Source organism: Scleropages formosus, chromosome 5 (assembly GCF_900964775.1).
Source record: "Scleropages formosus chromosome 5, fSclFor1.1, whole genome shotgun sequence".
Classification (NCBI taxonomy): domain Eukaryota; kingdom Metazoa; phylum Chordata; class Actinopteri; order Osteoglossiformes; family Osteoglossidae; genus Scleropages; species Scleropages formosus.
The window spans coordinates 32,650,807-32,677,438 of NC_041810.1; the positions used below are offsets into that span (position 1 = coordinate 32,650,807).

The following is a 26,632-nucleotide window of genomic DNA, read 5'->3' on the forward strand; positions in this document are numbered from 1 at the left end:
CCTGAGTAACTTCAAATTCCCCTTTAAAGCCCACAGTACATCGCTGCTGACCAGGGATGAATTCTCCATGATTAGTTTTGCAGAAAATGCCAATGAATGTAACACTGATATCTTACAATAAGAATTAATGCATAAATTAAGTAATTAAATAATGACTGCAATAACTTAGAAAGAAAATTGTAATTTTGAAATAAAATCTACTAATACTCATTTTCATGAATCACTTGTCCTGGTCAAGGTTGTGACAGTCCAGAGTCTATCTCGGAGCCACTGGGTGCAAGACAAGAAAGTTACACCCTGAATAGGATGCCAGTCCATAGCAGAGTAGCCAGACACTACAGGCAATTTACAGTCATCAGTTCACCTGAAACAGATATCTGGGACTGTGGGAGGAAACCAGAGCACCCAGAGGAAAGCCGCACCAACACATAGAGAGCAAGCAAACTCAACACGTACTGAGCTAGATTCAAACGTACACAAAGACAGCCCAGGTGCTCTGAGGTGGCAAATGACAGGAATGCAGTAAAGACATGCAACTGTAGTCTCAGAGTGCAGTAAAATCTATAATAATAATAATAATAATAATAATAATAATTTGAGATAAATGAGTAAAATGCAGCATGCCACTAAGTAAGTAGCTAATGCACAGCAAAACCGGCAGGGCGATATCCATGGGAAGAGGCTACATGCGTTTGTTATAATATTATTTATTTTTAGAATGGATTTCACCCAGTTGATTTCACAGTGCATATAAGAAACTTGTGCCACTGTTTCTTATAAGTCACTGGGAAAGGCATTAAAATGCGGCAAAGCTTACGTTGTTTCCTTCTCCCTATGCGTTTGTTCTATGTATGTGTGTCTTCCCAGAGTTTTACAAAAAAACTCTGGCTAACGTGTGGCATGAGAGACCAAGTGTGACTGTGTATGTCGGAGGCTGACTGGGTGTCGGGACTCCTGCCACTTGGTTAACTGCTTCCCATCTGACTCAAGGATCAGTGGCGTGCCCACATACACACACACACACACACACGCTATGGAAGGTCCGCAATGTTTGCCACATGTCCTTCACTCTGTTTCCTCTGGGATGAAAAAGTCCCACATTACTATACTTTTTAGGAGTGGCTGCAAGTTTGGAAACCCTGTGAATGGATCAGCTCTGTCTTTGAATATTAATGTGAGTGGGGGGGGCAATACCCAGGCAAAACAATGCCTGGGCTGAGTGTAAAGGGGATAATAGGGGTGGTTTTTTCACCGCTGACTAGGGGCACTTGAACAAGGAGGGGGAAGTGAACGGGAAAAGAAGTAATAAGGAAAATAGCAAATTTCTTTGAAAGAAATTCTGCGTGTGGATGGGTAAGAAACACTGTAAGAAGGAGAAAGAGGGGTAAGAGATATTCATTTTGCATCTTGAGGAGCCGGGCTCTTGGATGCAGTCGATGGGGGAGCGCCGTGATATGATGGAGAGCATCTGGGGCGGGGTGCCACTCGCCGCCCATGGGAAGGTAAAGGCACTTAACCCTGTGACTGAAACATGCACACCAGTGACACAAACATCAAATGCCCAATACAAACCTCCTCTATTCAGTCAGGGGGACATAAACTCGTTTGGCACCCAGTTTGAAAAACAGACAGACTTTGTTGTTCCATGTAGCCACTTTCAGTAAAAGATTGTTCTTAATTTCATAAAGAAACTATAATCATAAGGAGAAGGTGCCTTGAAAGAAAATGTATTTAACCAATTAATTTGGAAATGCTGGAATACATAATAAAGAGCCATCACCATGTGTACAGTACGTCCAACTGACTCCAATTGTCTGGCACAGTTCTGCACGCATTTTGTGTGTTATAAAAAAAACCATGTTACGCATTCTTGATTTCGTAAGAACAAAGTCCTGAATGATGACTTTGTAGGAAATCAGGACAGACGGCTGACCTGAACAACCACTGAATATGGAATATGATCACAGAACATTTTGTTCATTACACACCTTGTGACGTCTGGAGCCGTGCAGCTGTAAAGCCCTTCAAAGTCTCGACGGTGGGGAGGGTGCAGGAGTCCATCATGATCTGACCTCTGCCTTAGGCAGGTCAGCTGGCATGAGGAACTGAGTAAATTGGGGATAATGGGACACCTATTTGCATGCTGTCCAATCCCCCTGGAACACACTGTACACTTTTGCTCTGCTGAGGTCACACTGACTATGAGCATGTCTTTGAATCAAAATTAGGCAAATGTCTTAAAATTCAGCTTGGAAGTGCAACCATAATCAAAAGTCAGGGTTACATCTTAAAAGATAATAGCAGCAAACATTTTGGAGCACTTCTTTGACTCTGTGACTTTCACAGTGTTCTCATTGTTCTTCATGAGAGCAGGAGTCTCGGGGTCAGGGCCCAGATCCAGTAGGGTATCTTATCACAAGACGACCCCCCGTACCTACCTGTTTTTGCTGGTTTGGTAATTGACTTGTCTATTCATGTCACTCTTGCATGTACATATACATTGTCTGGGTTATTGGTGTTTGCAATATTTTAGAACTGTGATTAATGTTATGAACACACACACTTTCAGAACCGCTTGTCCCAGACGGGGTCGCGGGGAACCGGAGCCTACCCGGCAACACAGGGCGTAAGGCCAGAGGGGGAGGGGACACACCCAGGATGGCACCCCAAGCAGGACTCGAACCCCAGACCCCCTGGAGAGCAGGACCCGGTCCAACCCACTGCAGCACCGCGCCCCCATGTTATGAACAATTATAATTAAATTGCAATTTAATTATCGTACTTTTGACCACTTCTAATTTTATTTCTGCGAATGCATCAGGTAGTGCATTTGTTCATGCGCTAGGAATTGTTCTATATTTGTGTTGTAAAGGGGGTAAATAATGCATTTCTGTGTGTGCTTTAAAGCTACTTGAGCGTGTATTACTGTCCATACTCCAAGCAATAAGTGGGAGTCAGTTATTTATTTATTTGTTCATTAATTTGTTTTAGGAATAAAATGTTATAAATGAATTTGTTTAATACCTAACTTTTGAGGTGGCTTTAAGGGGTGTTTTATTGATGAATTCTCAAGTAACTCCATTACAGGTGATGTACGTAACTGTTATTTGACAGTTTTAATATTGACGTATTTTGTTTTAGAGCTGACGTGGAATTTTAACGGGTGTATAAAGGAATGTTTTATCCTTTGATTATTTGACTATGAATTCTGCATTTCATCTTATCAGTGGTAAGATTTGTTTTGTGAGTAGCATATTGTATACTGTGATGGGACAGGTCTTCTTGGGAAATAGATTTTTAAAAAGTTGAAGAAAGACTTCGGAGAATGCCAGTACTTTTTGTCATTTATTAGAGAATACTGGCTAAAATGAACACAGAAATGTTGTTCAGTTAATTATAATTTTCCCTTGGGCTCTTATCTTCGATTTGGTATGGTGTTATATTTTGTAATTTTTCTAAAAATTAAATAAGAAAAAAACTTCTATGAGGAACTTCAGAAGAAATTCACAAAAAAGTAAAAGTTTGTTTCTAAACCATTATGCTTCAGGTGCTAATAATGCACAGTGACCCAGAAATCCCGACAGTGGTGTTTGCTGAAAAGCGGCCAGCACGTTCACACCACTCTCTCTTCAATGCCACATTCATTCTTCCGAAATGTCGCTCATCCTCTCCGGCACTTGCCTGATCTGGCTGTCATTCCAAATTGGAGCTGTGTTTTATAGAACACTGAAGAGTGTAGAGGGATTTCCATTTATTATACTCTCCAGCCCACACACACACACATAAATGCAAACCCTTCCCAGGAAAGGTCGTTCCCGTGATATGCAAGAGGTCACCTCACCTGGTTTCCTATCCTGTAGCAGGAACACAGGGGCGTTCACCTCAGACAGAGTTCTTCCCATCCAGCTGGGACGGGAGGATCCTTGGGTTTGCCTGCCGGCATCCAGCACGGCATCCAGCAAAATGCCAGAAACAATCTGACTTTACAGTTATTCACTCATACACCATCAATACCACCTGTCTTAATGCAAGTCCATGGCAGAGAGCGAAGGGAGGGAAGCATATGGGCACTAGGAGAGGCATGGTGCACCCTGAACTGGAGACCGGAAATTATTCAACCGTGTATAAAACACAAAAAAATATTTTTTGAACACAAATTCTGTATGTATGTTGGAGATCATTTTCCTTTCGATTTTTTTAAATTAACATACGCAATCCAGAGAAGCAATAGTGTAACTAGTTTAGACACACACTGCCTTCGTGTAACGTTTATGATTTCTTCAAGATGTCTCAAGTGTTTGTGCTTCTCTTGAGGACAGCCTCGAAGAGCATACCACGTGCCCGCGCAATTCTGTTTTATTTAGAGAAACGACTAACACAAGGGCTAAGACTAAGCATCTCTCACTCAAAAAACAATTCATCAACGTCATGTGAAAGCAGAATACATTTAGACAGAGGAAAAAAGACGGTGCTCTGGAACATCCTCACTGGTATTTAAAATGCAGTGCTTCCCTTTATTATACAATGTGCATATGTGGATATTCTTATATTCAAGACATTCTTCTTCAGTCAATAATACATAGATATTCAACGTTAAGCCTCTGACTATGAATATATATTAGTGCATATATGACTAAGAATATTATGTATATATATTCTTGTAAGACTTCAAAATATTACTAATTGTAACTTGACAATGAGATAACTAAAAACTTCTTAATGAAACTTTGTTTTATTTTTCTATTTTTCTTTCCTTTTAGAGGTATGTGAGTTAGGTGTACGTTGATTGTACGCCCCTTTCCCTAGACTGTCCTCTGATATTGAAAGCTTGCTGATCCACACCTCTCTGGGCAACCAGGGCACAGTGAGAAGGACTGTTATTAAACCTTTGGTGAGGCTGTTTTTTCAGGGTTTCACAGAACACAGTTACACAAACACACACACACACACACACACACACACACACTGCCCCCAGTGTCCGCAACACACTCATTCCAGCTTGCATTTCATCGTTTGTGCAGTAAGGTACTTAGGAGATCCTCTGCAATGAAACCTCCCAGGGACAACTTTGCGCGTGTGTGTGTGTGTGTGTGTGTGTGTGCTGCTGTTCCTCGGCCTTTGGGCTCTCCCACGTGCTCACGGACAGACACCCACCCCCTCCCCCAGTGGCCCGCGCCGCACGGCGATCGCGACGTTCAGCAACACTTGAAGTGTATAGGAAGCGCTTCTGTTTAACCTTAGAACTTCAGGAGAGAGGTGCGCTCGTCTCGATCAGCGGAAACGGGCCGTTGCTCACATACAGTCATGGTGACTAAATGTTATAAGGAAAACTGTAACCAACCCTGCAGCAGAGTCAAGCGGTGTGTGACACTGCACGCGGGAGGGTGTGTGACACTGTGTGACGTCTGATCTCTTCATCGTCGTCATCCATCACCTGCCTGCGCAGGTACTGCATTTTAACACAGCTGACTAACAACAGCGGCATGAGCCCCCCCACCCAAAAAAAAAGAAAACACAGGAAAGAGTCAGTTATTAAAAATTATTTTTTTCCTCCTCTTTCTCGTTTTAAATGGGCGGCCGCGTGTCGATATTTTAGGAATTTTTTGAATGTGAAATAAAATTCTTGGTCTGATATCTGAAGTATATCTGAAGTCCAGATTTATTGCCATACGCTTTGTGTTTTTTTTTCTTCATATATGAAATTTTAAAAACATAATTTTTTTTAAATGAAATAAACATAATATGTATATGTATAATATAAATGTGCAGACATTTAAGTAAAAATAACTATATCCACACACAGAGAATAAGACTAAAGAAACACTAAGATAGTAGTCGCAGTTACGCAAACACACACACACAAACACACATACACACAACACACTGCCTCTTATTTTAGTTTTTAAAAAGCGTATTTCGTAATGACAAGTTATTTAGTGTTTTTGAATTTCTTTCTCTCCCTACATTTTTAATCAACCTTTAATTGAGCAAATGTGTATTGACAAATCGCGTGGATAAAGTACCGGGTTCCCGCACAGTAAATCATAGAGAAAGAGTGCAGAGCTGCGCTGAGATACAAGTAAAGAACAGAACTGTTCATCTTCATGGGTAGAAATAAAGCTCTGAGGCAGAGGATCCATTACTGGGCATATTCTAATATTTTATAATTATAATTCCACACACGTTACGGACCACATTAAATCAAATGCATCTCGATGGTTGAAAAGTTTCTTATTTTTTAACAATACCTTAAACTGAGTGTGTTCTGTTTTTTGGTAAACTTGAAAAAAAAAATGGTGTGAGACAGTGTACATGTAATCCACCCCCCCAAACACACACACCCCACCCCCTACTCCGCCGACACACACACATCCCTGACCCATACAGCTTATGGTATTCAATTATGTGGTCAAACGCGATGTGTTCCTGAACCACGGTCAATTATTGGCTGTCAGTAATAATAGTGAATGATGACCTCATGCAGAACCCCCTCTCCCCCACACCCCCGGACACACACACAGACACACAGACACACACACACACACTCCCTCCTCCCCCGATCCTCCCCCCGCCGCGTATTGATTAGCTGGCTGCGCGAGGAGGGGCCGCACCGAGCAGCTGTGGACAGGAATTGGGAAACGCTGTAAATTGTCTAAAATATCTTATGAAATAGTAATAGGCCGGTGACCTTAGTCAGCAACCCTGTAGTCAGAATGAAACTGTTTTTATTTGTAAAGTCTGTACTGCAACTTTACAAAATGCACATTGAACCGACTGAAAAGTTGTATTTTACAAAATGCTGAGAACATTTTGATCAGTTGTTTCCATCTTTGATTAGTTATACCTTTAACTGTGAGCGCAGTGCCGGTCAACTATTTCATTCTGCGAAAAAAAAAATGCAATTTGCGTGGTCGTGTGAGTGTTTCCACGGCGCAGCCCCACGCGGTCTCACCGAGGACGTGTCTCTGTCTCGCTCGGTCGGACTGCAAATCACCCTGTTTACAATCTCACACCAACACTCACATCAATTAACTGACCATCGATTTCCCTCCTCGGGACATCGCAGCGTCGCACACATCCCTCCTTTTACCGCATGGCTTTACTGCCGATGCCATTTAAACAAAGGAGAAATTTCCTGTTTAGGATTTTACTGGTGTTTCTCGTGAAATAACGAGAAACAAAAAAAAATCTTCCATTTCCCTCATGATCCTTTGAATTTATATAATTTCAGGTCTTGTATTTTTTAAATATACGGCAACGTCTCCTCGTTATGCGCGATCATTTCATCTTTAACAACTTCATACTTTTTGATCAGTTACAGTGAGGTTCTGATGTCTTTGCAGGTGGGTTATGATACATAGTTATCAGCTGGGTTGTTGTTACTTCTATACAAGTTATTAGTGTGACCTTAACAGAAGTAAGCTGGAGGTTTGTCATCCTCTCCTCTTTTCTCTCTTTCTTCCATTAATAAACGAAAGAGCGTCCTAAGTAGGTATGTGAAGCAGGAGAGCACTAGATCCATCTCGCCTGCAGCTGCTCTTTAAATATTCAGTGAAAAATAATGGCATCCGAGAGCATCACCTATAGTAACATTATTATCTTCATTCTTCAAAATCAGCCCAGCTGATGGCTTCGTTTGTCTTTTCCCCGTAATAAATCACACAGACCGCGGCATGCGTCCTGTGCACCTTCTAATTCATTTATATTCAATCTTATTATTATTATTTATTATTATTTTTATTATTATTATTATTATTATTATTACAAGTCTTTTTTTAACCGTAGACATATAATTTTGCCTGGTTGCTAGACAAGTTTTTCCAGGAATAATATACATGTCATGCAAGCTGTGTCCACTTTGACATATTTACGGGTTTTTGCAATTTGGTTGGAATTTTCCGTGCTCTTTTAATTCCTTTTAATTAGCTGTTAAGCGCTTAAGTCGAGTTTTTTTTTAATGTTTCGGATTTCTGTTTAACATAAAAACAGATACACTGCTGGGAACAACGTTTTTAAAATTATTCAGTGAGTAAAAACAAGTATTGTTTCTTCGAGAAACTCCAGATATTAACGCGACATTCCAGTTTTTTTTTTTTTTTTTTTAATATTTTCTGTTTAGTTTATTGTCAGGATGCAACGTTTCACTGCTTACTGTGAATGTATTACGAGTTTGCCGAAACAAAATATGTGGTTTTTAAATATTATCATATACAAGTGCTGCTATATCTAACTTTAAGAAAGAGAGAATGTAACATTGCACTGTAAAATATATGTTTAAAAAACTAATTTTAGTTACATAATTATTATATATAACTGTTCTGTTGATGGTTTACTGTAATTTTGGAAAATAAAACACTTTCAGTTTACATTGCACGGAGGTAGACCAACTAAACGTGAGATTTCGAAGTAACACAAGCAAACACAAGACATCAAAAACCGAAATTGTGCGGCGCTATTCCTGTCCAAGTGTATCGTACTCGCTACTCACACGCACGAGCTCACACGCAACACTCACATACACGCGCGCACTCGCTCGCAGGACAGGACTCGCGCCCCCGCCGGCCCGACGGAGTGATCCGCTGACCAATGGCGTGGCCGGTGGGCGGGGCCCCGCGCTTCTCACACCGCCACACGGGACAGCAGAAGTTTGTTTGCTCGCGGAATGCCGCGTGCGCCCGAAACGTGTGGCCACCTTGTTTTCCTCCACGGCCGTAATTACGCGAAGCTCCGTGGGGGGCACCGGACACGTTCCGCGGACCTTCGACATCCTTCCACCGCCGTTCGGTATCAAACTATTTCTCATTAGTCCGCTTAAGTTTGTCTGTCCCTCCGCCGCAAAGGAAGAGCTGCCGTAGGGCTCCGGAGAGAGTGACCTGTGGCGTTCGGGGGCACCGGCGGGAGACACGTCGGATAGGCACCGTGGAGAAGCCCCCGAGTGCGCGCGCACGTTCGTGACACTCGAGTGCGATCTGGACTCGGGCAGCGTGTGACGGCCGGCGGGGCGGACGGAGGGACGCCGCGGGACCGCTACATTCCAGCAGTAGCGCGGGGAGACGCGTGGAAAAGGGTTAAAGCGCAGAGGCGGCCTTCCCCCCGCCGTGTGGCCCGAGCCATTGGGCGCCAGCGAAGAGAGACAGGAGTCCCCAGCAAATCAGCGGCTAATTGATTAAAGGGGCTTCATTTGAATAGGGGGGCTGGAGAGGTGCCAATCGCCTCCGAACGACCCCCCCAAGCCCCCCCCTCCCCCCCCTCCTGTATGATTAATCGCTCAGCATTATTGATAATCATAATTATAGTAGGACACATGCGCGCCGGATGGGCTCCGCTCGGACGCGCTCTTTCTGAGAAGGTTTGCGGTAATTTCCCATGACTGCGTCCCCGGCTCATGTGTGAGACACCATGTCGCGGAGGAAGCAGGCGAAGCCTCAGCACTTCCAGTCGGACCCGGAGCCGGAGCCGCGTCTGGCCTCGGAGGAGCACAATGGTGAGTCCGAACCCGGGCCAGCGCGGCCACAGTGTCCACAACATGCACGCGCTTCTGAGTCTCAGCGCTCGCATCGGCGTGGTTTCACTTCACCCGCACAGCGCAGCGTTCGTGTGTAATACGCGATACATGATAACAAACAATACATTTAATATAACTGCGTTAACGAGGGAAATACAAATTCCCACTTTTCATAAGTTTTTTTTTTTTTTTTGTCTAGTTTGACTTCGGAAATGTACTTTTGAAGTGCTGAGCGCAGCATCACCCACACAGTCGCATCCGAAGGTAGAGTTTAGATGTTTAAGATACTGAATTCGATACTTAATTGTTACTTTTGTTTTGGAGCGCAGCCGGTGTCCCGAGCTCCTCCGTCTCTTCCTCCATCTTGTCCCGCTGTTTGTCCCTCGAGTCCTCAGCTTGTTGGACTGTTTGTTCGGCCGCTTTTAACTGCTTTGTTTATTTCTGGAAATAATATGTTTCAATACGTTCATAAACCACCTTGAATGTTTACTCACCATCTCGCGCAGCAACGCGCCTCAGTCCACGCGACTTCGGCAGAGTAAAGTTACTGAAATGCCGAGGACACTTTTTTAATTAAATATTATAGTACTTCTGTGGAGACTGAGACGGTGGGAAAAATGTGCAGTTTTCCTTCTCCATCACTGAACTTTTTATCTATCATAAAAAAACGAATTTATATGTGATAAAAATCAAGATTTCTGTCAGATTACTGCGTGATATTTAATGTGTGGACGACTAACGCAACCGCAACGCTAACGCAACGTATTTAAATATTTAGTAAAATCCCACGTCTGTGTAGCGCCTCAAATTTGTGCGCAAATGTTTATTTTTCCGTGTGTATAAAAAAATTGCAAAATAAATATTGCGATATCTCTTGGTAGGTTCCGACAGATCATTTATTAATCCCATTGTATTGCGCAAGTTTACCTGCGAAATACTTTAAATACCGTTTAATCTGGTAATTGATGTAAAAATGAAACTATAATAATTTTTCAGGGTCAGCTGTCCGGCTCACTAAGTAGTTTTTAGTGTGTGAGGCGAGAAACACGTTTCTCTCTGTGGGGATTTTTAAAAAGTTAGAAAGGAAAAATAATTAGTGTGCGTTATTTCTTCTACCTTTTTTCTGGATCTGCTGCCCTCGAGTTTTGTAAGCAATCGCCGAAAACTGGAAAACGCACAAGAAATGGGTGAGTTTTTGCGTTTGGCTCCGGTGAAGTGCGGACGTCCCGATCTTCGGGGCCCTTTGGAGCTCCGTGTGTGTGACCCGCTGGTTGCGGAGGAGCTGCGCGCGGGGGCCTCCTTCACGGGCCACAGGTAGAGGCTCCGCGAGCCGCCCGTCGCTCCCAGGTTCCCCCGCGAGCTCTTTGATAAGGGCCTTTGATGTGGCCGCTGCACCGCTTCCCTCTATCTAAACAAGATCAAGTAATTTTCTACACAATTTAACCTTTTCATTCCATTTTACATATTGGCTCCAAATGTGAGGTGTGGAGAATGTGTGCAGGGATCTCTTTCTAAACAACTGCTTGCTTGATCCCTTCAGCTTGGGGGTGAGATATTTTTTGCGTGGTTTTGTTTTCAAGGGAGAATAAATGGTTAAGATTTTCTTAACCTCTTGTTGCAGCATATCTCCGTGCACTAAAAGTTTGCTCAAAAACATTGTAACAGTTCTTGCTTTTCAAAAGTATATTAGACTTTAGAATATGAGGTTGAGTTTTTTCTAAGTAAAACTCTGTTATACCTATCCTTTGTGTTAAATGAATATTTATAAATTACTCACCAGTTCCTGAAATTTTAATAGAAGCTCTGGAAGTTTTGACTTTTTTTTTTTTTCTTCAGGGTTTCTGTTAACTGAGAAATTGTCTTCGGGATTTCTCAATTTATTTGTGGTGTTTTGAGTTTTCTGCATAGGTTCTTGGATTGCTTAGGAACATCATGGAAGTCGTCTCAACTTTCTAGACCGGTTAACAGTTACACATATTTAACGCTGATTTGTTTAATTCTTATATACATTTTTGTTCCGCTATAAAGTACACTTTGAAAGCCACACATTTTATTGTAATCGTGTGTAACCTGCTTTCTGTCTATACACTTCCCAAAGATTCAAGCTGTGTACTGTAGCAGTGTGTAGCAGCAGCATTTGCCCTTCTGTGGTTGCTCTGCATTTTCCTGATTTATTACTTTTTGAAATGTGTCGATTAGTGGCTTTGATTTCTCTGTGCTATTAAAAGTTGTGCCAAAAGTTTGAGAAGACTATTTGTAATTCAACTGTATGGCACATTTTAAGGAAACTCAAAAATGCAAAAAAAAAAATTCACCCTTGTACTCCCCTGCGAGAGAGTAGACTATAGGGGTCAACTTTTTATTTATTAGTTGTATTTTATTTATTTGTTTCAGTGTCTTAAACTGTAATGCAAGAAATTTAGCCCTGTGGAATGGATTCTGGGGATGGCTGCTGGGGGTCTGTGTTGGGGGAAGGAGCTCCATCGCTGCCTCTCTGCTGTTTTAACCTTTGTCAGCGTCCCACCATGGGCCGAGAGCGCCGAGGCCATAGGAGCAGCCGCTTTTCCTCGCCTGGCAGTTGACCCCCAGAGTTGGACCCTGCAGGCTGCCTAGCAGGAGACCTGCGCTTTAATTGAGAGGGGGGCCTTATCAATGTGGCTGTTATAACGGACCCTTTCACCTTTCCAGAGCGGCCCCTAAAGGGAGATTGACAGGGTGGTCCGCTTGCACTCTTCTCCTGAGCAAACAGCAAGGATTCAGTTACTTGACATCACGCCAATGTTTATATAGTGGAGGTTTCGATGCAGCCCTGAGGACTTGCTTTCTTTCTCGGCCCCCTCTCGTCTCCTTTAAATGTGGTGTCGGCGCGACGGGGGCTGGCCAGGCCGCAGCTCCGGGGGACCCCATCTGGTGTCGAGTGGGAAGCCTGTGGACTGTAGTCTGTTACAGGCTCGACGACCGGAGCGGTGCTCCTCCGGATACCTCCTCAAGTCCCAGGCGGGTGACAGGATGAATGCGTCAGCCCTACGATGTAACGTAGACACTCCAGAACTTTCTTTTTCCACTTCAACCAGTCAAAACATTTTTAAAATGATTATTTCCCCTTATTCTTTTGTTGATTTTTTTTCATATCTGAGTTGCGGAGACTTCCAGGGCTCCTCGTTGCCACTCCTAGACCTTTTCTCTTCCCCTTTTTCTTGTGTCGGTTTCTCCACATCGTGTGGGCCAAGTGGCGGGCCTCGCTGTCGCAGCCTTTTGGTGTGCTGTTCCTTTCGTGCTGATGAAGTCGACATCCAACAGTGGGGCACTGTTTGTGTGGAAAAGCAAATCGAGCTTAATCCAGTCAAACGCTGAGAAATGCAGATTCTGTACATAACTGGACTTTGTGTTTTTGGTGGCTTGTGAAGGGTCAGTGTGTCTAATATCTCCAGTTTTGAATTACTAGTATAATGCAACATTTCTTAAATGGGACCTGACAAAAAAAAAAAAAAAGAAAACATTTTGGAAGCGCTCCTGGGTGTTAGGAAGAAGTTGCCTCATTTCTAACTGCTGTGGTTATTAGTTTTAAATTTGCAATTTAAAAATCAAAATGACTTTTGTTTATTTTATATAATTTCTCACTAAGGTTTAATAGTTTGTTACAGGTGTACTAATTTGTGATGTTATATAACAAAACAATTTTCTAAAGTGTCTGGTCGTTTAAAATATTACATGCTCGGAGATGCTCTGACTTTCATAACTGGGAAATGCTCTATAATGCCGAAAGATTTTTTTTTTTTTTTTTGCTGTTATTTAATGATGTTTAATGCTGTATTCAGCTTTGTGTAAATGGTGGTAATTATTACAGTAATGTTCCTCATAAGTACTTTTATTTCAGCTGTTCGTTTAGGTTTTTTATTCAGTGTGGTTTTTTCTGAGAGTTTCAAATGTATGGGAAAAGAGGACAAGTTTATCAGTCGGATAAGAAGTCGTGGAAAGTGGTGGGAGCCATAAGATAATGAAATGTGCAGCTCTTGTCTGTTTTCCACATTCCTTTAATGAAGGTGGTCAGTTTTTCTTTTTGTCTCTCTGTAGTTGTGGTCTAGTTTTGCTTAGGTCTTATTTCCGTCGAGCGGATTAGATGAGGGAATCGCATCTGAAAATGCATGTATGTTTGTGCATACGTTCACAAGAAATTTTTCTTTTGAGGTTTCGTTATGTATGCAGAGCACAAACTGGATGACACTGATATCTTTGCATTTTCTCATTGCTGGATTTCCACTTCTGTTCAGTCCACCAATGTAAATATAGTTTTATTTTCTGTTTTTTTTTTTTTTTTTTTTTTTTTTCCCCTCAACCTGTAAACTTTAGCAGAATGCTGTGGCACTGATCATTTATATCTTACTCCTTGGATTTCAGTTAAGATTCAAAATAGCATTTTAAGGAGCATTACTACAAATATAATTTTAAAAAGTCACTGTCATAAACTGCAATAAGAATTCGTATTTATTCCTGCAGCAAACATTTAATCTGAAGCGACTCAAAGCGCATTCATAAGAGACGAACACTTAGCTTCAGGAACTTTGTTGTGTTTAATACAATTTAGCATTTGCGTTTTCATTAGTAAAGTACGCTGAAGAAATGCAAATATTTTTACTTTTTCTCCAAATAGTTTTTTTAAGATCTGTAGAGCGGTGCACTTTCCTTTTTCCTGCATCGAAACGTGTTTTCAGCGCATCCATCGGTCCGTATTGAACTGGCCCTCCATTAGCGGAAGCTTGAAAAGAGCACAGCAATATGTTTAATATGAAATTGTGTTAAAGTCCCCCCCTTTCCTTTTTGCACAGTTCTGTGTAGCGTAGCGCTCCAAAGTTCCACTGTCATGGCAACTTTGTTATCTGATGTTTCAGTGCAGAGAAACATGGAGGCAGATAATCCCTGAATTGAACAAGATCTGCTGTGGCCGAGCGGCGGAGATGGCCCCGCAGCTTTGTCGCTCAGCCCCCATGCTGGGTAAACAATGGAAAGCCATCCTGTCCCTCAATGGGACTGGGGTCACACTAGTGCTTTTTCAGGGAGGGGGGGGTTTCATTTGCAAATGAATCCTCACGCTGACATATAATGCAGCGGGGCAAGGGGACAAAGGGAATGAAAGGTATTCATAGAAAATTGTAATTTGTAAATCAACTTATATGTTAAACAGGCCAGTGCACATGGCTCGATGGGGCTGGCAGAAGCACCAGGAAGAGGGTGCGGGGCTGTTTTTTGTCGCTCTGGACCAAGTGCGCGTGAATGTTTCAGAAGTTATCACATACTGTTATTTGCCTGTACCTAATTACTGGTGTCTGCGAGAGGCTCGCTGTTGTGTGTCTCACGAAGTGTTTTTTACTCTCCGGAAAAACCGAAATCTTCATTATTATTATTATTTTGTTGATGTAACTTTAAGTAGTCCAAAGGAAACTTTACAATTTTTTTGGTTCGGTTTTCCACGCAACGAAGCTGCATTTTACGGGACGGTTTCGTATTGCATGGACAAAACGGTCCAAACTGTGGAAAGTAATATTTTAATTTTATTATTTGGTAAAGGGCCTGTTGCTGCCTTTAGCTATGAAATATATATTTTGCCCATGTGAAACATGTGCGTGAGGAAGTGGATTTTTTGATGGAGTTTCTGCACATAAGGAAATGCACACAGCCGGCGCTCTGTTCTCAACACAGAAGGCTACAAGTTTCTTTGTTGGCTCGTGGAAACTGACCAAGGTGCCTCATGTTTGTAGAAAATGAGCAGTGTTGACAGTGACTTGAAAGCCTAATAAATCCTTCAAATGGTTGATTTGCGCTCAGTGAACATGTAGACATTGAAGAGTCTGAAATATCGGAAATCAATCCTTCTCTATGAAAATGCATTAAGCCCCAGTGTCTTCAGTTCAGAGTATTTTATATTTTGATGGATCATCTAAAGAAAATGATTATCCAACACGGCCGCATTGATGAACATCTTCAGAGATCAGTTTTAAGCAATAGTCGGTGTGCTATTGATTTCTTCTCTTATCCCCTTTCTCATGGCGTAACATAGTGCTGCTGGTTTTTCTGGGTCCATGAGCAGATAAATAGAAGACAGATTAACTAGGTAAGAGCTGAATAAAGCAGCTGCTTCCGCCGCAACATGTTCGTAGAGGACTAATCCCTTGTCCTTGTGCTTTTTAGGGGACACGGAGCCATGTCCAGAGAGCCCCCCCAGAGCGGACTCGGACCCCCGCGTCTGCGAGAGCTGTTGTGCCGAGTTCTTTGACCTCACTGATCTCGAGCAGCACCGGAAGACCTGCACCAAGAATCAACTGGTCCTGATAGTTAATGACAGCCCGCCCTCCCCTTCTGAACCGTTCTCCCCCAGTTCCCCGGCAGAAAACCCCGGTGAGGCAGTCGGCGACGCGGACCGAGGCGACAGCAGCGATCCTACAGAGCGCAGCCCGCTAGCTGAAGAGGAGTCCATGGAAGTGGATGTGCCTGCGGCTCACAGTAGCCACTCCGGCAGCAAAAGCAGCAGCAGCAGCAGCAGCAGCTCCAGCATCAGCATCCACAATCACAGCAGCAGTGGTGGGAGCGAGTCGGGCCCCGCCGTGGCAGCCTCCACCCTTTCAACGCCTCTACCTCAGCTGGGAAACGTGGTCGAACTGGGCAGCCTGTCTGTGATCAGCAGCAACGTCATCATAGAGAACCTGCAGAGTACCAAGGTGGCTGTGGCCCAGTTCTCTCAAGAGGCCCGCTCAGGCAGCACCGGTACCGGTGCCAAGGTGGCTGTTCCGGCCCTGATGGAGCAGCTCCTTGCCCTGCAGCAGCAGCAGGTGCACCAGCTGCAGCTTATTGAGCAAATCCGCCACCAGATCCTTCTGCTGGCCTCCCAGAGTCCTGAGGCACCTGTGGCCACCAGCTCTGGAGTGGGCACCGTGGGGACCGGTGCCAGCCCGCTGACCGCTCTCAGCTCGCACCTCTCCCAGCAGTTAGCAGCCGCAGCCGGACTGGCACAAAGCCTGGCGAGCCAGTCAGCCAGTATCAGCAACCTGAGGCATCTGGCAGGGGCAGCACAGCTACCTCAGGGTAATACTGGAAACAACGCAGCGATGCCCCCAGGAGGCCAGTTGTCTCAGAGCGTCAGCGCGCACACATCAGTGACTCCCAGTGGTCAGGCTTCTGACAAGCGACCCACACATCCTGGCAGCCTGCACCCTCAGCTCACCAATCCGTCACTGGCAAAAACGTCTACGGGTGCCTTTGGGATAGGGAGCCTGTTAAACCCTGCAGCAAATCCTCTTCTACCTCAGCCTGTCACTGGCAGCCCGCTGTTCCACAGCTCGCTGCCGAGCGTGGGAACAACCATGGAAGACTTGAGCTCACTGGCTGCCCTGGCTCAGCAGAGGAAAGGCAAGCCCCCCAACGTCACATCGTTTGAGCCCAAAAGCAGCTCCGAGGAGGCTTTCTTCAAACACAAGTGCAGGTTTTGTGCCAAAGTGTTTGGGAGCGACAGTGCCTTGCAGATCCACTTGCGGTCTCACACTGGGGAGAGGCCCTACAAATGCAACATCTGTGGCAACCGCTTCTCGACCCGTGGCAACCTCAAAGTTCACTTCCAGCGGCATAAAGAAAAGTATCCTCACATCCAAATGAATCCCTATCCTGTCCCTGAACATTTGGATAACATTCCCACAAGCACTGGTATCCCCTACGGCATGTCCATGCCACCAGAGAAACCAGTCACCAGCTGGCTGGACAGTAAGCCGGTTCTTTCCACCTTGACCTCCTCTGTGGGCCTATTGCTGCCGCCAACACTTCACAGTTTGCCTCCCTTCATCAAGAAAGAGGAGAGTCACTCTGTAGCTATAACCAGCCCCTCTGGTTCAGTCCGAAGTGACTCTGGGACAGTGGAGGCGTCTTCAAAGAGTAATGACTGTGTCTCAGAAGAAGGAGAAGGAGGCACCTTGCCTACCTCAAATGGGAAAAGTGAAGAGAGCACTCAGCCCGTCAAGTTCTTTGGCAGTGGAAGTTCCGCAGCAGAGAGCAGTGTCGACTGTGCCCCGATCAACAGCCCTCCCATGAACACCAACCCGCTGCTGTCGCTCATGGCTGAGCCGTTCAAAGCCAAGTTTCCCTTTGCCGGGCTTCTGGAGCCCATGCAGGCTTCTGAGACCTCCAAGCTGCAGCAGCTAGTGGAGAACATCGACAGGAAGGCGAGCGACCCGAACGAGTGTGTTATCTGCCATCGCGTGCTGAGCTGCCAGAGTGCCCTGAAGATGCATTACCGCACGCACACGGGCGAGAGGCCCTTCAAGTGCCGTGTGTGTGGCCGGGCGTTTACTACCAAGGGAAATCTCAAGACACACTACAGCGTCCACCGTGCCATGCCCCCACTGCGCGTCCAGCACTCCTGCCCCATCTGCCAGAAAAAGTTCACCAATGCTGTGGTCCTCCAGCAGCATATTCGTATGCACATGGGCGGGCAGATTCCCGACACCCCCCTGCCCGATAGCTACCCCGAGTCGATGGGATCTGACGCAGGCTCCTTCGACGAGCGAAACTTTGAAGACCTGGAGAATTTCTCTGATGAGAACATAGAAAGCATGGAGGACTTTCCTGACAGCAGCGTCCCTGACACGCCCAGGTCCACGGAGGCATCTCAGGACAGCCTGTGTTCCTCCCCAGCTCCACCAGAGGTAGGTGCTATGGCAAACATGGAGAGCCAGGTCAAGACCCCCCAGGCAGAGCTGTCCGAGGACCTGCAGCATGGCCAAGCAAGGTCGTCAGAGAACGGCTTGATTGAGGGTGACCGCCTCACCAATGACTCGTCGTCCCTGGGGGGCGACGTTGAGAGCCAAAGTGCTGGGAGTCCAGCCGTTTCTGAATCTACCTCTTCCATGCAGGCTCCCTCGCCCTCCAGCAGTGGCCCAGTTCACCGCAGGTCGCCCAGTTTTGAAGAGAGGCAGCAGAAGGCCATGTCTTTTGACCATGTCGGTACAGGTTCCTTGCAGTCCCCGCCCAGTGGAGCTTTAGACCTGACATCTTGTAACTCCTCAAAAGACCCTTTGAGCATGATGTTCCCTTTTCGTGAGCGCAGCACCTCCAAGAACACGGCATGCGACATCTGCGGCAAAACTTTCGCCTGCCAGAGTGCCTTGGACATTCACTACCGAAGCCATACCAAAGAGAGACCGTTCATTTGCACAGCCTGCAACAGGGGCTTCTCGACCAAGGGCAATCTCAAGCAGCACATGCTCACCCACCAGATGCGTGACTTACCCTCACAGCTGTTCGAGCCCTCCAACCCCAGCCCCTCACTCCTCTCATCAGGCTCCCTGGCATCCATGATCAAAACGGAGGTCAACGGCTTTCTTCATGGCTCTTACCAAGACTGCAAGGAGCCTGCGGTGAGCTTGGTGACCTCGCAGTCTGCAACGTCCCCACCAGTGCTATCCTCAGCTCCACCCCGCCGAACGCCCAAGCAACACTACTGCAACACATGCGGCAAGACGTTCTCATCTTCGAGTGCGCTACAGATCCACGAGAGGACACACACTGGGGAAAAGCCGTTTGCGTGCACCATCTGTGGCCGAGCTTTCACTACCAAAGGCAATCTCAAGGTATGCGCCCACTTTGCTTTGCATGGGTGCACTACTGCTTGGTCTGCATCGTGATTTCCTTCTTATACTTCTCTCCCGTTTTTTCAGTCCATCACTTGCAGTACAGCTGTTTTGCTAAACGTCTTAAACATGACATTTGTGGTTATATATGAAGGTTTATGGTTGAACAATTATATGTTAAGTTTATTCACGTAACAGATAATCAGAAGAAAAAATAATAAGAATTAAAAGTGAAATGGAATGGAGTTGAATTTCGTCCTATGTATGTTCTGCGTGTTCAAAGCTAGCGTACTTAGCATACCTCTGCCATTTTCCGTTATGAAAAGAACAAAAGACATGTTCTGTTCTAAAATGGTATTAATGAAAAAAAACAAATTGACAGCTCTGCAATCAGTATTCTGAAACAAAGCAGTAGCGGTGAACTTTGAAATAAATTATATTTTATATGTATTATAAACTTTGTTTAACTAGTGAGACTTGCAGACTTTTTTAAAACATTAGTCTGTATTCTGAACAGTTCCTTTATTTGATATAAATATGAAACACTTGATCCAAAACAATAAACCAGACCCATACTGTTTGATGGTCAAGTTTATTCAAATCCAGTTGGCCGTAGTGATCATTTTTAAATATAAACAGCACAAGGCTGGTTATAAAGCCCTACAGTTGAAATTTATTAATATATTATTGAAACAAACGATGCAGTCTTCCAGCTGCATAATAATTTCTCTGAAGACCGCTGCTGTTGGATGGGGAGGTCTTACTGTTCATCTTGGAGGAGGGTGAACAACAGCTCAGAGTGATCACTTCCTTGCAGTCTCTGCTGATGATGATGCACTCAACAACTGGTAGTAGTGTAAACTGTTAAGAATCAGTGGTTAGCTGATATGCTCGCATGAAATATTTATGTGTGCATGTCTCTCTGTGTGTGCTCTTGTGTGTTGATATAGCGCTGTAATTTTCCAGCCGTTCTAACATTTCTGAGCATGTGTTTCGTGGGCAGGTTCACATGGGAACACACATGTGGAACAGTGCTCCTGCAAGGCGTGGCCGTAGGCTCTCCGTGGACGGCCCCATGGCCTTCTTGGGCACCAACCCTGTTAAGTTTCCTGAGATCTTTCAGAAGGACGTGGTGACGAGGGCTAGCAATGGGGACCCTGCGGGCTTCTGGAACCAGTATGCCGCAGCATTTTCTAGCGGCCTGGCCATGAAGGCCAACGAGATCTCCGTCATCCAGAACGGAGGCCTGCCGCCACTCTCCGGCAGCATGGCCCACGGGGGCAGCTCCCCACTCGGAGGGGGCACGGGCAGCCTGGAGAAGCTTCCGGGATCTGAGGCCAGTGCCGCGCTTGCCGGTCTTGAGAAGATGGCCAGTACCGAAAATGGCACCCACTTCCGCTTCACGCGCTTCATGGAGGACAACAAAGAAATCGCGACCAACTAGCTCACGGACATTCCCACGACTGGCAGAGAAGGGACAGAGGCTGTTTGGGCCTGCTTTAGAAATTGAATTAACTTTTGTACAATGTACAACACGTTACAGTTTTAAGGAGCTTATTTATTAGTGATTGTAACCTTGCTTGGATTCGAGATGAAGCGTTAACCGTTTTAGTTTTCTGTTCTATGGCCAGGATGGGTTTGTATGAGTGCTTAAAAATGTGCTTTCGAAACTTAGCATTTGCAACCATATCTGGGTAGATTGGCATTAAATTATTTTATTTTATATATGTAGTATATATAAATATATATAACATAGCCTTTGATGTTCATGTAATGTGTTAGGTCTAATAAACGAGAGAAGACTGTAAATATTGTACACTTCTGTGCTGGAAAACCTGCTCGCTTTGTATCGTTTTATCTTTCTTCCATGGAAATAATTGTGACTGCAGGAGAAGGTTTACACCGCTGATTTTTTTAAATTAATCCCCCGTCAACAGTTTTTCTCCTTTGTTGAATACTAAAGCAGCTCTTTCAGTTTCGAAAATTAACCTGTGTTCCCTTGAACAAATGTTCTCCATATGTACTTTAATCCTTAACTTTTTGTAGCGTTGTTTCTTTTTTTTTGTCTCTGATTTTGGATGTAATATGAAAAGCAGGGCCACTGTTTGAGGAGCGTTTCAGTCTCTTTTGTCTTCAAAGGTCAACTGAAAAGACAATAAATGCCTTGTGGGTATTTCTCATGTAGTGACAGTCCCCTTTCCTGCTGTATTCCAGTATCTTCCTATACATCATATGCATATTCAAGTGTGCTCCTGTAAACTGTAAATAATGTCAGACCTTGAACGACATGGTCCCTTAAGTTATGTACATACAATCCCCAGAAAGTAAAGTTCATCTTGACAGGGGACTTTTTTTAAAAAATATATGTAAATGAGATTTGGAAACTTATGCACTTTCTCGGAAAGTTGAGAGCTCATTATGGGGTCCATTTTTCACTACCGTTTAATACATACTAACAAATAAGAGACTGTAATTCATTAATGATCAAATACAGCAGTTTTCCAAAATATAGTGTGTTCCTGTCTTCTTATAGGTACCTTTCATATAGGATATTCTGAGCACACCACAGCTGGATTTTGCTGTCATGTATTTTTAAATTTAGCTGGGATTTTCCAGTATTGTTTCTAATCTGCTTCGCAGAAATGGGAGAACTGCGGCACATCTTTTAGCAATATCTTTTAAATAGGTATTGCTTAAGAGCAGCCAGTGTAAAGAAATTTCTTATGCCCTCAAACAGCCCACAAATGAAGCACTAACTGATCACCTTGATTGTAGAGACAAACCGATGGCGATGCTGAAGCCAGGTGTGTATTATTCCCATTGGAGGAAACGTTGGGAATTTCTTTTTACATTATGGATCATTGGAGATCCCACAATGTTTTTTTTTCCTTTTTTTTTTCTTTTTCACAGTATTTGTACTAAAGACCTGTGCAGCCCATAAAAGGGTTTATTCTGAATGCATCTGATTTCCATAAGAAACAAACCTAAAATCTTATGTATTCCAAAGGTTGAAGTGCAGGCATGTTATACATAAGAAAATAAAAGTATGTTTAGACTTAAAATTGTGAGAATTAATTGTCAAGCAATGACTTAAAAATTCTAAACAAAAGGTGTGTAGATATTTAAATTTAATGTATAAAAAACTTACATTATAAGTACCACTGCTTGCATCATCCCCCGCTGTCCATAATAGTACATTTCTGGCTTTGTAGTCACCCACCTTGGACAAAATCCTTAACTAAATAAAGAATAATAATAACAATAGCAGGCCCTTTGGGCATGTTGGTCATTTAGTCATTAAATATTAATTTAATACTTGCAATTGCAACAGTTAACTGCAAAGTTTCATTATAGTCTCAATAACAAATTGAAAAATATTAAAAATAATTTATGCATAGGATAAAGATCTAACAAAACCAGTTTAAGTGTTCTGATAAGTTAACTAAAAAATGTGGGTATTAATTTTGCTATTGCTATTATTCTAACTGATATTTTCTTTTACTTTTTGAACAGCTGCATTTAATTTTCCACACCATTGCACTTCCTGCAGTGCAGGATCTGTTCATTAGAGTCCTGCATCCTCTCCCCCTACATCCCCCTCTGAATACCTCCTGCATCCTTCTGCATCCCTTCAACATCCCCCTCCATGTCCCTTTCCATTCCCTCCTCATCACCCTGCAGCCCCCACCCTCTGAGTCGTACTGCTACTTAAATTGGCTAGTACCCTCAATATTTACACAATTTAAACACTAAATGGTGCTTGCAGTGGGCAAGCCCCTCTCCCCTACTCCTTCCAGGCCAGCAACATCTGGTCCCCCAGTAACACCTAGTTTGGATGTACGCTTTTATTACAGGAACCAGTACCTTGCTGAGTCCCACTTACTCACATCTCTGCAATCCAAGGTTTTTTTTTGATTGTTTTGACAATAAATAGATCATAAATTAAACTTCATCATACGGAGATGACAGCTTCCCTAAACGCATTACTTTACATATTGGTAAAGTATACAACGGTGACATTTAATACAATGGTTACATGGTGAGGCTCAACAGCTGATAAATGTGAAGTGATTTTTCTGCTTACCATGAAAATCTGCCTTTAAAATCAGCATAGATAAAATTTAAAAACACACACAGTAAAAACCATTAACAAGAAATAATAAAATCATAGCCAGTCCTACTACAGATACAAAATGCAACAAACTGTGTTTTTTTTTTTTTTCTTTACACTTCTAAACTTTCTCCATTTAGAAAAGTGGCATTGAACAAAAGTGTTAATGGGTTTTGCCATCGGTTTTTACTTATCATAGAGATAAATTTACAAATTCATGGTGTTATATTTGTTATTTCCTATTTCTTTTCAATTATTAAAATTTAAATTAAACACATCTCCACATTAATTAATATAATTAATATAATACTTTTCCCATATGTCAACAAGTTTTTTTATTTATTATTTTTTTTTTAATTATTGGGTGTCTGTGGCTTACACCTGAAAATAAAACAGGTTATAGCCTTTCATCGTATTTTTCTTCTATATGAATTGATATAAGCCAGTGTGAATGGCACAAATTTTTGATTATCACAAAATATTATTTGAGTGACCTCCCTCAACCTGGGTCAGTAATCAACAAATAATAAAAAGTAGTCACCTCAATAGTGTGTTTAATTTCCTGGATGTTCTCTCTGAATTATTTTGGAGACATCGCAACATCTATCTTTAAACGGACATTCTGAATAACTAGGAAAAGTAATGGTCTAAATTATGAATTTTTTTGCACTGCAGTGCATTAATATTTGCTACTGGCAGGAGCCCTACCTGGGAGGACACAATTTACCCTTCTTCTTCTTCTTGTTTTTTATTATCGTCGTTGTTGCTATTATTGTTAACTTACAGCATAAATCTGAATTTCTAAATTGAAATCTTTGAAATTTCAATTTGTCAAAAAAATATGTTAATATAATACATTTTTTGGTGCTAATCATGTCATCATTAGTTAGTTTGCTTCAATGTGTTCTTTTTTTCAGTTTTCTCAGTTAAATCATATTTAGACATCTGTCAGCCCAGGCCTGTTATTGCTTAAAATAAACAAAAAAACAAAAAAATAAAAAACAAAAACAAACTAGTTGCCATGTCTGCACTAAATTAATTGTAGTCAATCCTTATGTTTAGTGAAAGATGTGCAAGCTGGCTTTCCTAAGTGAAAGCTGTCGCTATGATTGCAGAGTAATCTATGACTTTCAATATCTTCTGGAAGTTCTTTAATGATGCAATACCCTAGTTTAAAGGAAAAATGACTCCGCAAAGATATGTTTCTTTAATTAGATGAATATTTCCTTTTAATTTAGCTATTTAAAAAGAGATTAAGTCAAAACCCAGTAAGCGCAGGAACAGCAATTGACCAGTGATTGCTAATTATATGAACCTAAAAAATAACCCTGAGTGCTGTTTGTGATTTTGTCAGGGAAAGGAGAGAATGGAAAACGAATATTTAGCTGATGAGACACTTTGCAATTCTTTTTTTTTTTTTCCCCAAAGGCTGCAAAGACTAAAAGGGAAAATAAACAACAAACACAGTTAGCTCTGTAACAAACCTTGCAGGGATCTATCCCAGTGATTACCAGTCTCTCTTTTGTTCGCAGCACCACATATTTGGCCCAGTATTGACTGAGCTGTGAAGACACACAAAAATACTTGCAGCTCAGGTGGCAAGAATTGATCTCAGGGAGGCCATTTGCTCCTCACCACCATAACGACACACCATGGGGGGTGGGCAGCTCCAGGACCCCACTCACTGCTGGCCAGGAACAGCTAAAAGCTCATCGCAAGATTATTCCATGTCACGCATTGATTTTATTGCGGCCCTTCATGTTGCAGGACGCTCAGAGCAAATACCCACACACACACACGCACGCACACACACACACATATACACACACACACACACACACACACACACACAGGACAGGAATCTGTTCCCACTTCCGAGCCACATGTCTACTCAAGGTGCTCATTATCATTTCCTCCTCCAGCAGCAGCGATGTCATTGATTTTCATCTGTGGTTTTACAACACAACTTTTCTGAGCACTGTCAGGTAGTAGAGAGTGTTCCTACAATGCTCAAAGGACCTCTGAGAAATAAGATCCCAGAGATCACAAGCACCGCAGTCTGCCATGCGTGTGGACTGTCACTTTTCTGCTGTTCACTCACAGCAACCGCATTTTTTCATTGTATTAATAGCACGTTTTGCCCTATGGTTCTACCCACAAAGTCTCCGTGGCGCGTTATCTTAATAACATCTTTTCATGATTTCACTGTGCGTAGCCATATGCGACTTAGAATTATGCCCATGCTAATACTTCACAGGAACTGTTTTCAAGCTTTGACTGTAATAGACCAGTTCTTGGAAGCTGCTGACGGCCGAAGGACCACAGTGGTAGTTTGAAGGGGTTGTTCCTCAGATTAGATCAACTTCCAGGGCATTTCAGTTTGAATATTAGTGTAGTTGGACATATAATAACATGAGGCCAAGCACCCACTGCTCCTCAGTCATTCTCTGCTGCTTGGTTTCCTGAATGAAGTCCAGTTTTGGGACGTGCGGACATGCTGAGTGGAGGACAAGGGCCCCTCCCGCGCTGCCAAGCTTCGGAATTCAGTAGAGATAGTTGCCTCGGAGCTGTGAGTGTACCCCCCACGGAGCATTTGGCCTCATCACGGAAAATTAAATGCCCACAGTGGACAATGGTGAGCAACACACCGCCGTCTTGGAAGATACAGTCACACCTGCAAAGGCAGCGGGTAACTTGATTCCCATTAGAGGTTTCTTCTAGAAGCCTGTACCTTCTAACCACATTAGGCTACGGGTAACTTTGATTAGTTCACCAAGGTGCTTGTTGCTGCTTTTCATGCTTGTTCTGAAGAAAACAAGTAGGCAGAAAAGGAGAGGCTGAAGACAACATGGAAACTGGACCTTCTTTGTGTGCAAGTGAGCCGTTACTGAAATATACAGGCGTCCCTCACTTTACGAAATTGATCTGTCCCTGAAAACAGCGTAACTGTAAAATTCTGGATACCAAAAGCTTATTTCCCACTATTTTAAATGGGAACAATGGGAAAAATAATAATGTGTTCTCAGCGGCCCATCCAAAAATTCCACACTTTCCCAAATATGACCAGAAAACTGTAAAACACTTATATAGCTATCAATCCATGGTTTCAGCACAATATAAAACACTTACACACACACACACACACACACACACACACACACATTTTCGGAACCGCTCGTCCCATACGGGGTCGCGGGGAACCGGAGCCTACCCGGCAACACAGGGCGTAAGGCCGGAGGGGGAGGGGACACACCCAGGACGGGACGCCAGTCCATCGCAAGGCACCCCAAGCGGGACTCGAACCCCAGACCCACTGAAGAGCAGGATCCGGTCCAACCCACTGCGCCACCGCGCCCCCCTAAAACACTTACATTTACATTTATTAATATTGCAGATGCCTTTGCC

The 26,632-nt window shown here is 43.5% G+C and overlaps 1 protein-coding gene across 4 annotated transcripts; it reads left to right on the forward strand.

Moving 5' to 3' along the window:
- Positions 1-5,838: 5,838 nt before the first annotated feature.
- LOC108932951 (sal-like protein 1) lies at positions 5,839-22,310 on the forward strand. 4 transcript variants are annotated; one of them, XM_029251822.1, is made up of 3 exons: positions 5,839-9,517; positions 15,728-19,116; positions 20,120-22,310. In XM_029251822.1, the coding sequence occupies exons 1-3, from the start codon at positions 9,400-9,402 to the stop codon at positions 20,558-20,560; spliced, it is 3,948 nt and encodes a 1,315-aa protein (XP_029107655.1). In that variant the 5' UTR covers positions 5,839-9,399; the 3' UTR covers positions 20,561-22,310. The 4 variants fall into 4 exon arrangements, with proteins under 4 accessions (XP_029107655.1, XP_029107653.1, XP_029107654.1 ...); XM_029251820.1 differs by having other exon boundaries at positions 5,844-9,484; positions 15,692-19,116; XM_029251821.1 differs by lacking the exon at positions 5,839-9,517 and adding an exon at positions 10,467-10,692 and having other exon boundaries at positions 15,692-19,116.
- The last annotated feature ends 4,322 nt before the right edge of the window (positions 22,311-26,632 follow it).